The sequence below is a fragment of the Delphinapterus leucas genome, chromosome 17, assembly GCF_059928025.1.
Source record: "Delphinapterus leucas isolate spDelLeu-1000000601 "Yukka" chromosome 17, BTC_Dleu_Yukka2, whole genome shotgun sequence".
Classification (NCBI taxonomy): Eukaryota; Metazoa; Chordata; class Mammalia; order Artiodactyla; family Monodontidae; genus Delphinapterus; species Delphinapterus leucas.
Window position 1 is genome coordinate 31,055,742 of NC_143145.1, and position 12,343 is coordinate 31,068,084.

General features: G+C 36.7%; 1 protein-coding gene across 2 annotated transcripts in view; it reads left to right on the top strand.

Annotated features, from left to right (window-relative positions):
* The window catches only part of ANGPT1 (angiopoietin 1), a 253,440-nt gene that overhangs the window by 208,382 nt on the left and 32,715 nt on the right, over positions 1 to 12,343 (top strand). For both annotated transcript variants that reach the window (XM_022584589.3, XM_022584588.3), the window contains exon 7: positions 5,043 to 5,209. In XM_022584589.3, the coding sequence (XP_022440297.1) occupies positions 5,043 to 5,209 (167 nt within the window). The remainder of the gene's footprint in view (positions 1 to 5,042; positions 5,210 to 12,343) is intronic.

Here is a 12,343-nt window from a genome sequence, read left to right on the forward strand (position 1 = left end):
AATGATTTTATGAAAAGAGATGAAATCCATAGGATACATGGACTGTGTCTGTTTTCAATTGTTTCAGCCATAAAAAGTCAGCATTTCCTATGAGCATTATCAGACAAAAGAAATAAAGTATCAGGGACAATTATTTTATTAACTTGGAAAAATACAAACCAAAACTGAACATTTCTGCAGATTTTGGCAAAAACTAACGAATATTGGTCTTTCCCCTCTGTGCTTTTTTTTTTAGCAAAATGTGGTTTTTAAGGCCAATTTTAAGTCAGTATTAGTTTAAGCTAAATTCCAGGGTCTTTTGCCTTTTATTAAAGAGCTAAAGGAGAATTAAAATCGATTAACAATCTCTTTGAATTATGATATCAGAATCTTTCATACAATTATGATTGACATAACTAAACAATAGTTTTCATGAAAGGATATGCCATAGCATCCTTGGACTTTATTTATAAAAAGGAAGAAATTCTATTTTTATTACTATTGTTTGTTTATTCAATAAGGATTTGCTGCTTTTTCAGTGTCAGCCCTGAATTTTGTATAATATTTTACTTTTATTCTTATGAATGTTGCAAGCTATTTATTTGGAGTAAAATATAAACCTGTGGTAAGCTGTTATGTGTACAATAATGTGTAAACCTTTTTTTGCTTGTTTGTGCATTGGTCATCTCTATTTCAGGCATAAGTATGAATTTTTTCAAGGACAGCCCCATAGTACATAATCAACACTTAACTCCTAATATCTTCAATATGAAGATGAAGTTTTATCTCTTCCCTTGTACCACTTAGGTAATTTGATCTGGTTAATTTCTTTTTTCTCATTTGCACTTGGAATAGTTATTCTACATCATAATCCTACGGTTCCCCACCTTTAGTACACAGCACACTCACCTGGGGAACCTTTTAAATGTACAGATCTCTAAGACCACCCAAGACATACTGAGTCAGAACCTCCATACAGGAACCAAGTCATCTATATTTTGCAAAAGCTCCACAGATCTTTCTGATATGCACTGCCAATTGAAAGTAAGTGTCAGAACGATCAGTTTATTAGCATGGGCTTAAGATCTCAAAAATTACCTCTTTTGTGGATCCTAAAACTTTTGAAATGTAGTGAGAAAGAGATTAAAAAATATAGGACCACAGTAGGGTTGAAGAAGACAGCTTCTCTTTAGCATTAGGAAAGCAGAAACAAGAGTAAGAAGATAATCTGTAGACACAAACTATGGTTTGTGTCATAGTTTAGCCCCAGTTGCAACCAGTTGGTTTAAATTTCTTGTTTAATAATTAACTTCTTGGATTAAAATGACAGTACTCATTTGTATAAACCAATATTCAACTTGTCATAAAAATACATTAGTTCCTAGCATCTGAAAGCCATTTAAAGAATTGGTTCATATCCCCTTATTAATTCTCAGGCTAAGACAAGACCTGGATTATTTTTGTTCCCTTTCTCGTACAGAGTAGAAAAGAACCTTCTTAACATCATATAGCTTATGATGTTATAGTCTCTTGGGAGACAGGCGAGTAAACAGAAAATTACTGTATATTATGATATATTCTCTAATTATAATAAAAACAACTAGATTTTTGTTAAGTGCTTCTCATGCATCAGCACTGAGTTAGATGCTTTAGGTATATTTCCTCACTTTTTTCTCGCAACAGGATATATGGAAATGACATTTTAAATCCTTGTTTTGCATATAAGGAAACGGAGGCTTAAAAGTAACAGCAAATGTGTGGCAGAACAAGCCTTCAAATTGGAGCAGAGAGAGAGAGTAGAAGTTGTTGAATCAAAGCCAAATCTTTGTTCCTAGGTGTCAGATTCGTGGCCGGCCTGATAAACTAGCCAGTAGACAGTTTACTAATGTTAGGAACCCATTTCCCCTTCTTTCTTGAATTTTTCATCTTCCTGATGAAATGGTTGTTTCTGCATCACTGCACTCAGCTATTAGAAGGTTTCTTCCCTACACTATCTCTCTAACAGTCATATTGATTCCTTGTAGCCAATACAGCATATTTAGAAAGTTTTTTGGGAAGGTGCATGAAATAAAATTTTTGTTTATGAAAGCAAATTTCATTGCTTTCTTTTCAGTTGCTTCTTCCTCTATTTTCAGTCAGAAAAAGCAAACTGTTTAGGAAGGGTTGTTAACCTCCGCTTAGAGGGGGGTACAAACCTGCATGCCAAGAGGGGAATGGAGGCTCTTGGAGGAATGATACAAATGCTTCTCCTTTTCTGAGGCTGGCTGGAGATCACTGTACTTTTCACTAAGCTGGAGAGCTTTTATCCTTGCAACACTTTCAACGGCATGGAAACATTTGATCTAAAACTTAACACTTCATCATTCCCACCCTCCTTATTCACAGTTAGTACAATTACTGAATCTCTTCTAACTGGCTACACAAAAGAGGGAATCAAGTGGCTATAGAGAGAGTTTTGACATGTCTGAGCTGAGAAGAAATGCAGAGAGAATCCAAGCAGTCTTCTTTTTCTTCCCAGTGGCTGCTGCAACTGAGAATGTGCTAATTCTTTGACTTTCAGTCCCCTGTAACTTTCTGCTTTGCTTATTCATTGGAGAAGGTAAGCTTTACTCTTCTCCCTGGTATGAAGCACCAGCTGCCCTAAAAATGTGTAAAATTCTTAGCACATCTTAAATTGCTCTAAGATTTCCTGCCACTGTGGGACTCTTGCAAAGTGTGACTTGAGCATCTTAGGAACAGAGAAGAAAGGAGGCACTGGAGTATGGACTTCATCATCTACCTGTACTCTGAGCTACAGGTAGATAGATGATCTTTGGGGATGCATATAACCACTGCAAGTTGGACAAAGGGTGTTCAGTTAATCAAAAACTAAGCTAAATTGGGGAATAACCTTAAAAGTGTACCTCTATATGCTAATACATTTCATTGAAATATAAAAAATATACATTCATTTACCCATGTGTTTATAATGTAGGCTCAAAGCTTGGAATTCTGAGTCAGTGGCTCTTTCATAAAACTTTCCCATAATCAAATGCATCAAATTTCTAGCTTCTGTTTTTTTTTAAACTAGAGCAAGTAAGGCATATACAAAGTAATGTACATTAAAAATCCTCTAAAGTTTTATAATTTTCCTCAGTCTTTTAGAGTTGTTGCAACAACATATAGCTCAAAAACGTTTTTTAGTGATTTGCTTTCATTGAGCAAATCTAAATATTTAAATTAGTTTTTATAAAAAACAAAACAGAACAAAAACTCCTCTTGCCCCACTAATATTTAACTTATTTACATAACATTATAAATCTTATCATTACAATAACAGAACTGGCATAAATGAGTTTGAGACCAAATGCAGTTGGCCTTTGGTAAGTCACTCAATTGGCAGACAGTAGTGCACAAATGTATTTAATACTTTCAGTGTACTCTGGGCATCAATATATTTTAAGTAAGGAATGGAGAATAATGATTCATATGTTAAGTTGGTTAAAGGAGAAATCAGTTAAGAACACTTCTACTGTAGTTGTAATTCTGTAAAGTTGATATACATTAAATATGAAAAGAAACAAATATTTTCTAAATTCTATCTTCTGTGTTGAGAAAATAAAGATTGTTGTGATTATTTTAGTACTTCCCTCATACTTCTTCTTAATACAGATAAAATAAAACTTTTGTTAATGAATACCTCAATGAACCAGAATATGTTTCTTTCTGCAACATAAAAGTATATTATGTGATTACTGGACACCTCCAAGTCTTCCAAGCATGAATGTGCACAAGATAAACAGGGAGTTTGTTCAGATTCAGATTTATGGACTGGCTCTCAGATAGCTTGATTCAAATTGGAGCCAGAAATATTTTTTTTCAACTAGTGCTCCAGTGATTATGATTCAGTTGGGCACTTTAAGAAACACCCCTGAGACACAACCAAATTACCTACAACACGAATTATGTATTAAGGTTACTTCTCTGAATGCAATTGCAGGGTGCCATAGCCTTTGTTTTCTTCCTTCCTCCCTTTCTTCCATTTTCTTTGAACTTCAATGAAACATATGGAGTGCCCAGTGTATGCCCGCATTCTACTAGTCTTTGAGGATTCACAAATACAACACAGCTTCTGTCGTCAAGGAGTTCATAGTCTGGTCAGTAAAACAAACCCATATATCAAGAATTACACTGAACTTCAAGTTTTACCAAGGAACTCTTTCCGAGGCAATTGTGAATACCCAAAATCTAGGATGCCAGTAGTTTCCTAGGGTTTAAAATTTTCCTATCACTAACATAGCCAACATTAAGAGTTAGCTTTCTCTTGTGTACTTTCTTTTACTCCACAAAGAAAACTATTTTGAACACAGTAACAGTGACTGGGATTGCCCTAAAGAGAACAGTGGAACCATATTGAGATTCTGGGGCGGAGCAGCCAGCTAGGTTCACTCACTAGCTCTTAAGTGTCAGCCTTCTGCCTCAAAATCCTAATCTATTGAGGCGAAGTATTTAAATGATTACAGTTCTGGATTTACAGATTTGCTTATTATTACTTAAAAATGAAAATGTTAAAGCTAGGGAAGTTAAGGGTCTAGTAATCTGTTATTATCTACCCATAATTTGACTTGTGAATAATAATAACAAAAAAATAATAATATTGTTAAATAACTTGTCTGATACTATGCTGATGATATTCACTGAAAAATATTTAAACTATGTTGAAAATATTCCGTTAACTAGTATTTTAGAAACGTTTTCAAAAGCAAGCTGTGATTGAGAAGCATTTACTGGTTAAACCTATTAACCAGATTCATTTAATTCGAAAACATCTCATCTACACAGATTTCTATATCAGAATTTACTGTAATAAGAATTAGACATGAGCCTCGATGGGGGGAAACATAGCAGAAAAATACTGAGTAATTGAAGAAAGTGTATAAAAATATGAAAGAACCAAAAAAAAATATGAAAGAACCATCTTTACTTTTAAAGAATGTTTTTTATTGTTTAGAACATAGCTTAATACTAAACATGGAAAGAGCTTTTCCCTGAATTAACAACTGCATCTCTGTCTTCTTTCACAGGGTTTTGGAAATCCATCTGGTGAATATTGGCTGGGGAATGAGTTTATTTTTGCCATAACCAGTCAGAGGCAGTACACACTAAGAATCGAGTTAATGGACTGGGAAGGAAACCGAGCCTATTCACAATACGACAGATTCCACATAGGAAATGAAAAGCAAAATTACAGGTAGGTCCTTCTTGGGTGTGGTGTTCAACTGCCTCAGGCCTAGTCATCTAAGAGTTTTAATGGAAAAGTGTGAAAAGAAGAAATGATCAAAGTTATCCTTCAAAATGAAAATCAGGCTGTCTAGGCCTATGACAAAGGGATGCAAAAAACCCTGTAAAGACTTCTTCAAAGCTTTAGATTTCAGTTCTCACAGACTGGTTATTTTTTATTTTTTTTAGAATTTTTTTTTTAATTGGAGTAGAATTGCTTTACAATGTATTAGTTTCTGCTGTACAGTGAGGTGAATCAGCTATATGTGTACCTATATCCCCTCCCTCTTGGACCTCCGTCGCATCCACCCCCCCATCCCACCCATCTAGGTCGTCACAGAGCACTGAGGTGAGCTCCCTGTGCTAGCTATTTTACACATGGTAGTGTATTTATTCACAGACTGATTATTTTGATGTTGGCTTAAATTCTAGAGGATATGGAATTAATTCAAACATGATATTATTGTTTTTATTCTTGCTGTTATTGTTATGGAGGTGCAGTGAATTTATACATATAAAACTAATGACAGAGAATTGACTCAAACTCAGGGGCTTGAAATAAATACTTTCTTCTATCAAAAGATTTTTTTACTTATACTTCCCTTATTTACTTTTCTTAAATTATTTTTTACATTATCTTGAAGGTGACAAAAGAGGAGTAAAATTTTATGTTTGAATGATTTACTAAAAAATAAGGAGAGGCATAATTTAGAATTTTTTGGCCAGTAATGTGAGAGACAAAAATAAAGTCCAAGTAATGGCATCAACATACACAGCACATCATTGCGGATTAAAAATAGACTATATACTTAATTGTTAACATCTCTGATTTTTTTTTCAATGAGCAGCTTGTACACTAGAAGAAAATGGTTAATCAAGTAATGCAGGGTGGTAAATTCATTTCACAAACACTTATTGTATTACTTCTGTGTTCCCGGAACTCTACTAGGCACTGGCAAACTTCCAGTGATGAGGTCACTAGTCTCCCAGACCTCCCAGTTTAGCTTTGTTACAAACTAGGTCGCTAAATAACTGGTTGGCCTTCCTTGAGAACCGGAAGTATATTTCAGTTACTTTTATATCAGTACCCATAAATGCAATACTTGGCACATAGCAGGTCCTTAATAATGGTGTGTGACTCAGTTTTGTAAATTAGATAAACAGTAAATTAGGGTTGCAATGATTTTAAACTCTCGATATCGTGGCTACTCTACATTGGTCTTGGAAACACGATTGTGTGCGTTAAAGGGTTGGCACACTGCTTCAAACAAAATGCAATGACAGCGACCAAGGCCTTATGCTTTTTTTCCAACCTGTGTGGCCATCTCCTCATAGTTCAACTGTTTCTGCTGCTATTTGTCTTTTTGAAACATGCCATCCTTTAGGAGTTTAAATCTACAATTCTTTTATGAACACATCTCATTTTATTTTAATGGATTATGTGTGGGATTGGATCCTTGGAGACATAATAAGCATTTTCTTAACAAACGGTGATGATGTCACCACAACAGAAGATGAGAAATAGATCGAAAGAGTCGATAGTCTCATGGTGGGGAGAGAGGGTGTGCATGTGGCAACTCAAGAAACCAAAGAAGAGACATTTATAAAATTCAATGGACTGTAAGAAGAAATGTTTCCAAGGAGGTCAATATTTTGAGAGTTTTATAACAAGAAAAACCACTGTAAAACATCAGGGGTACTCTTATGTAAATGTTTTGAGCTGAAACTTGAAACTATATGAAACTTGGCTAATGTCAGACAGCCTGACAATAGGACTAGCAAATTAGTCTAGTCTTTTTTCTAGGCTCCTGAAGAATTTGCTTTGGTTCTTTTCCAAAATGTCTCTCAGTTCTTGTGTGTGTGTGTGTGTGTGTGTGTGTGTGTGTGTGCATGTGTGTGTGTGCACTTATGAGGCTGGGGTGGTATTAAGGGTGCAAAGAGTGGGTAGGTTTAGGAGGGTCGGAGGCATCTGAAGTAGGCTTCAGGGTACATGGTATGAATGGCATCTGCATGAGGAAGGCACACTTATCTCCTCTTAAAATGCCCACTGCCCTCACTGAGCATTTCCTGGTCCTTGAACATCTTTGTAATTCTGATCTTCACCCAAATAATGCAGATCTGTGATCAAAAAGCGAAAGTGAGGTGTACACTCTGAGATCTCCATTTTTCTCTCTTGAGAGAATTGTGAACCTTGAGAATCAGAATTATAGATCCAGAAGGAACTTAATCATTTAATGCCAAACCTCTGGTTTTAAAGAAAAGAAGGCTGAGGTTCATAAATATGTAATATTTTTGTCCAAGGAGGGAAAAAGACTTAAATATGGGATGTTTGACTCCTTCCTAGTTAGGTGTGGTTTCCACTCTGTAATGCTACTGTAATAAAGCTGGTGGCTCTGGCCCTCTTTCCTGCCAAGACCCAGCAGAAAATAGATCTGTAATCATCACCTTCTCATGCAGTTAAATATTAAGATTCACACTGGCATCAAATGAGAAATTAAAACTCATTAAGACATAATGCCTGTTCTGGTGAAAGCTTAATCAAAATAAGCACACTATAAACTGGCATTATTCACTCTTTCAAAGAAAATCAAACAGAAGCTTGAAAAGGGAAGCTACACCCTTGTGACTTCCCTCTCCACCTCTATCTTCACTCACACCCAGTACTGATTCTCCAGGCCCAGTAACACCACAGGTGGCCTCAAGTCAGGACTCCAGGTATCTAGCTTTGCTTTTCTGTGCTTGTTCTCATTTCTCTTCCCTCTGAATTAGGATGCCTCGTTGTGATAAATTATTAAAGGAATTAATGCTAACACTTGTGTAGTATTTTATAATCTATGAAATGATGTTTAATATTATAATCACTTAATCCTTAAAATGAATTTTGAGCTAGGTATTATTAGACACATTTTAAAGATGAAGAAACTGATGAGGCTTTGGTCAATTGACCTGCTCAAATTCAACTAAATTCCAAATGAAATCAAAACTATGGAATTCGGGCTTCCCTGGTGGCGCAGTGGTTGAGAGTCCGCCTGCCGATGCAGGGGACACGGGTTCGTGCCCCGGTCCGGGAAGATCTCACATGCCGCGGAGCGTCTGGGCCCGTGAGCCATGGCCGCTGAGCCTGCGCGTCCGGAGCCTGTGCTCCGCAGCGGGAGAGGCCACAACAGTGAGAGGCCCGCGTACCGCATAAAAACTGTGAAATTCATGGTGGGGTTTTTTTCTTCTGTTTTTACATTTTCTATATTTTTCCTCTTACAAATTAAATTCAGAAATTTTTGCATTTTCTTTTAAAAAATATTTTATCTTAATAGAAATTATATTTTGAAAACTCTTGTAATAGTTGTGGCCATAATGTATAAACCAAAAAAATTTTTAAATAGATCTTTCTCATGCTCTAGACACATATTGATTTAGAGTAAATGTTTTGAATAGATTGATGAGCTTACAAATGTACATGTAATACACATATTTTTCTTTTGTTCTCCAAGGAAAGTCCAAATGATTTTCTCAGATAGAAAATAAAATCTGTAGAACCCAAGAGAATACAAATAAGAAAAAAACAATAATGTGAGAGTGTTATGATAAACACATCACGTGCAGTAACACACAATCAACATGAAATTACTAAATACTTCCTCTAGAGAGGCAGTATTATCCAGATCCTCGTCGTCTAACACCCAGACGGTTATAAAGCCTTCCTGCCTCCAGTCTTGATGCTCTCAGATATACCTTCCATGCTCTTATTGAGATGTTTTTTCTGAAACACAATCTGACTTGGGCTCTGCCATCCTTCACATATTTCAACAGTGTTCAAATATCTACAGGTTAAAGTCTGCCACCTAAAACTCTTCCTGTCCTGGTCCTACCTACTTATTCAGCTATTACTATCATATTGTTCCCCCAACCTCACCCAGTCAGATACCCCCTTATTGTGATTATGATCCAGAAACTACTTGCAATTTCCCTTTACCACCCACGCCTTTGTTTATGCTGTATCCTTACCCTATACATATAAACCCAACTTTGGATACATCTTCTAAATCTTTAAGATTTTCCTTTATTTCAGGAAGTCTTCCCTGATACCTACTATGGTATATGCTCCGATGTGCTCATCTATATCCTCCCTTCAGAGCTGAAGCACGCCTTCTCCCACTTCCTGGGAACATTGCTGGCTAACAGCTTGTAGCCAAGGTCCCCTGCCTGGGTATGCCTATGACTGAAGAAAGTCATCTCATTCAAGGTCACTGCTCCTTCCTACAGACAGATTGCATCCAATGACTGGTCAGTATAGGAGTCTATTAAGGACCACTTGCCCTAATTGAGGACAACTCTGAAGGCTATCCAAGGTCCAGAATTTCACTTGAGATTAGCTGAGATGTTCACTGTGATTGCATGTGAGCCCATGCAGCTTCTCCCTCTGCCTCTGGAATCGATCCTAAGATCATTCACCTATAAATATCCCTACACTGATTTCCCAGAGAAATGCATCACCTTCATTCTCAGGTCAATTTGGATGCTTTGTGGTCCCATAGATGCATAACAGTCTGTGAATAACTATCCAGTATCCACATTCTATTATGTCATTAACAAGTATTTATTAAATAACTGTGTGTATGATCTTTCCCACTAATTTCTAAGTTTCTAGAATATGGAAACCATTTTTATCAAAATTCAAGATATATACCTAAGCCAGCCAAATTATTATTATTATTTTTTTTTTTAAACATCTTTATTGGGGTATAATTGCTTTACAATGGTGTGTTAGTTTCTGCTTTATAACAAAGTGAATCAGTTATACATATACATATGTTCCCATATGTCTTCCCTCTTGCGTCTCCCTCCCTCCCACTCTCCCTATTATTTTTTTTGTTTGCGGTACGCGGCCCTCTCACTGCTGCGGCCCCTCCCGCCACAGAGCACAGGCTCCGGACGCGCAGGCCCAGCGGCCACGGCTCACGGGCCCAGTCGCCGTACGCGGGATCCTCCCGGACCGGGGCACGAACCCGCGTCCCCCGCATCGGCAGGCAGACTCCCAACCACTGCGCCACCAGGGAAGCCCTAGCCAAATTATTGCTAATAGTTAATAGTTAATATTTGTTGAATACATGCTATGCACCAGACACCTTGTTTTACATAAGAAAATTGAGGTGTGGTATTTCGCATAAGGTCACAAGTACTAATATGAGTAGAAGTCACAATTTGAGATTTGATCTCTAACTGCCCACCTTTTGGCCATCCCTCAATAAAAGGAAATCCATCAGTTAATTGCTGGAATTAAATATACTCAAAGCACATATTCTAAGAGATAAAATATGTTTCTTCTAACCCCACTTCTGTCTTTAATAATCTGAATGTCTGCAGGCACATTATCTCATCTCTCAATTTTCTGTCCTATAAATTAAAGTATTTATAAAGCTCCTTGCAGCTCAAAACTTATTAACTAGAATAAAATTACTTTTATGTATACATGTCTTTTTTATTTTTTTCCCCTTCAATTCTTTGATAAGTGATTAAATTTTGATCTCCCTAGAAATACTTCAGTAAGATTTTCCATCAGTTTAGGGCTTACAATGACCTTTTTCTTCTCATAAAAACTTTGCTGGCCTTTGCTGGTCCTCATACTTAGAGCTAAAAAACAAATACATAACTGCCACCACATCCAATGCTTAAAAGAAATAAATGTTTAATTGTGGGTTTAGGGAGATGCTGTGATCTACTGGAAAGAGCTGTGGAATAGGAATCAGAAGAAGTCTGGCTTCACTATCCATAAAGCCAATTTGGTTGTATCAGTCAATGTTCAGTTACGGAAACAAAGCCATGATGAGTATTATGGAAATAAGGGATTTATTATACAAATTCCACCTTACACAAATGTGAGGTGAGCTGGGAAAGTGAAGGTCTGGAAGATGAAGGTGGATAATCAGAGGAAGGGTCACTAACACATATACATGAACCCCAGTGTGGTAGTGGACAAGCTGAAGCCAGCAGGAAAATTCGAGAAACCAGGCACGTCCAGCTACCAAATCCAGCTACCAGCTTAGATCTCACAGCAGGGGAGATCTAAGAAAAGCGGTAGCTACGTTACCTAGGGTTGTGCAATCAGGCATCTGGTGTCGAGTCTGGACAGATTGCCAGCATGGGGGAGGCAAGCTGGATGCAGAGTGGAAGAGAGCGCAAGCTGAGAACTGCTGGGCACCTCTGACCCTGAACATCACCATACCTAATGATAATCTGAGTTGGACCACTGCTTTACTTCCACCGTTCAAATCTCATACAAAGTCCTCTTGGGGCCAACTCTAACTTGGAACTGTACAAAGAAGGAGAGTCTGAGAAACACAGTTCTCAGATTAACCAACTTGACAGTAGCACAATCTAGCAATACCTTGGGCAAATCACCTAATTCTTTTATACCTCAATTTTCTCATCTTTAAGTGGGAATAATGTCCACTGTCCTGTAGTTCTCACCATTTTTTTATATGGATCCAATCAGAAAGAATATGCAAACATACTTTGTATCGGACAAACTTAAGTGCCATATGACTATGAAAGATATGTTTTATTATTTAATTCGATTTTTATCACACCCAGGAAGTTTATTATTTATTCAATAAAAATTTAGTATGTTTCTATATTGAAATCTAACCCCCCAACCACGGTCCCAAAAATGTCTTTTACTGATTGGTACTTATCTATTTACTTGTTTGGATTCAGGACCCAGCTCAGGCTCACTCATTGCATCTGCGATCTCTTTAGTCACCTTTTACCTAGAGCAGTTACCTACCACACACTTGCCATTAGTATTTTTTTTTTAATGCAGATCAGTTTTCCTCAGAAATGTCTCTTTATTAATTTATCTGATTATTTCTTCCTGATGAGATTCAAATTAAATCTTTTTGACAAGAATGTTAAATAAACGATACTGTGTACTTCCCATTTTATCACATCGGAAGGTACAGAAGGTCATTTTGTCCCATTATTGGTTGGGTTAAGTTTAATCACTTAAAGTTTTACGAGGTTTTTTACAATGGAATATGTAGTCTCAAAGAAGATTCTTACAAAATGTCATAAGTTATAAAACACATAAAGCTGATCTATGTTGATTGAA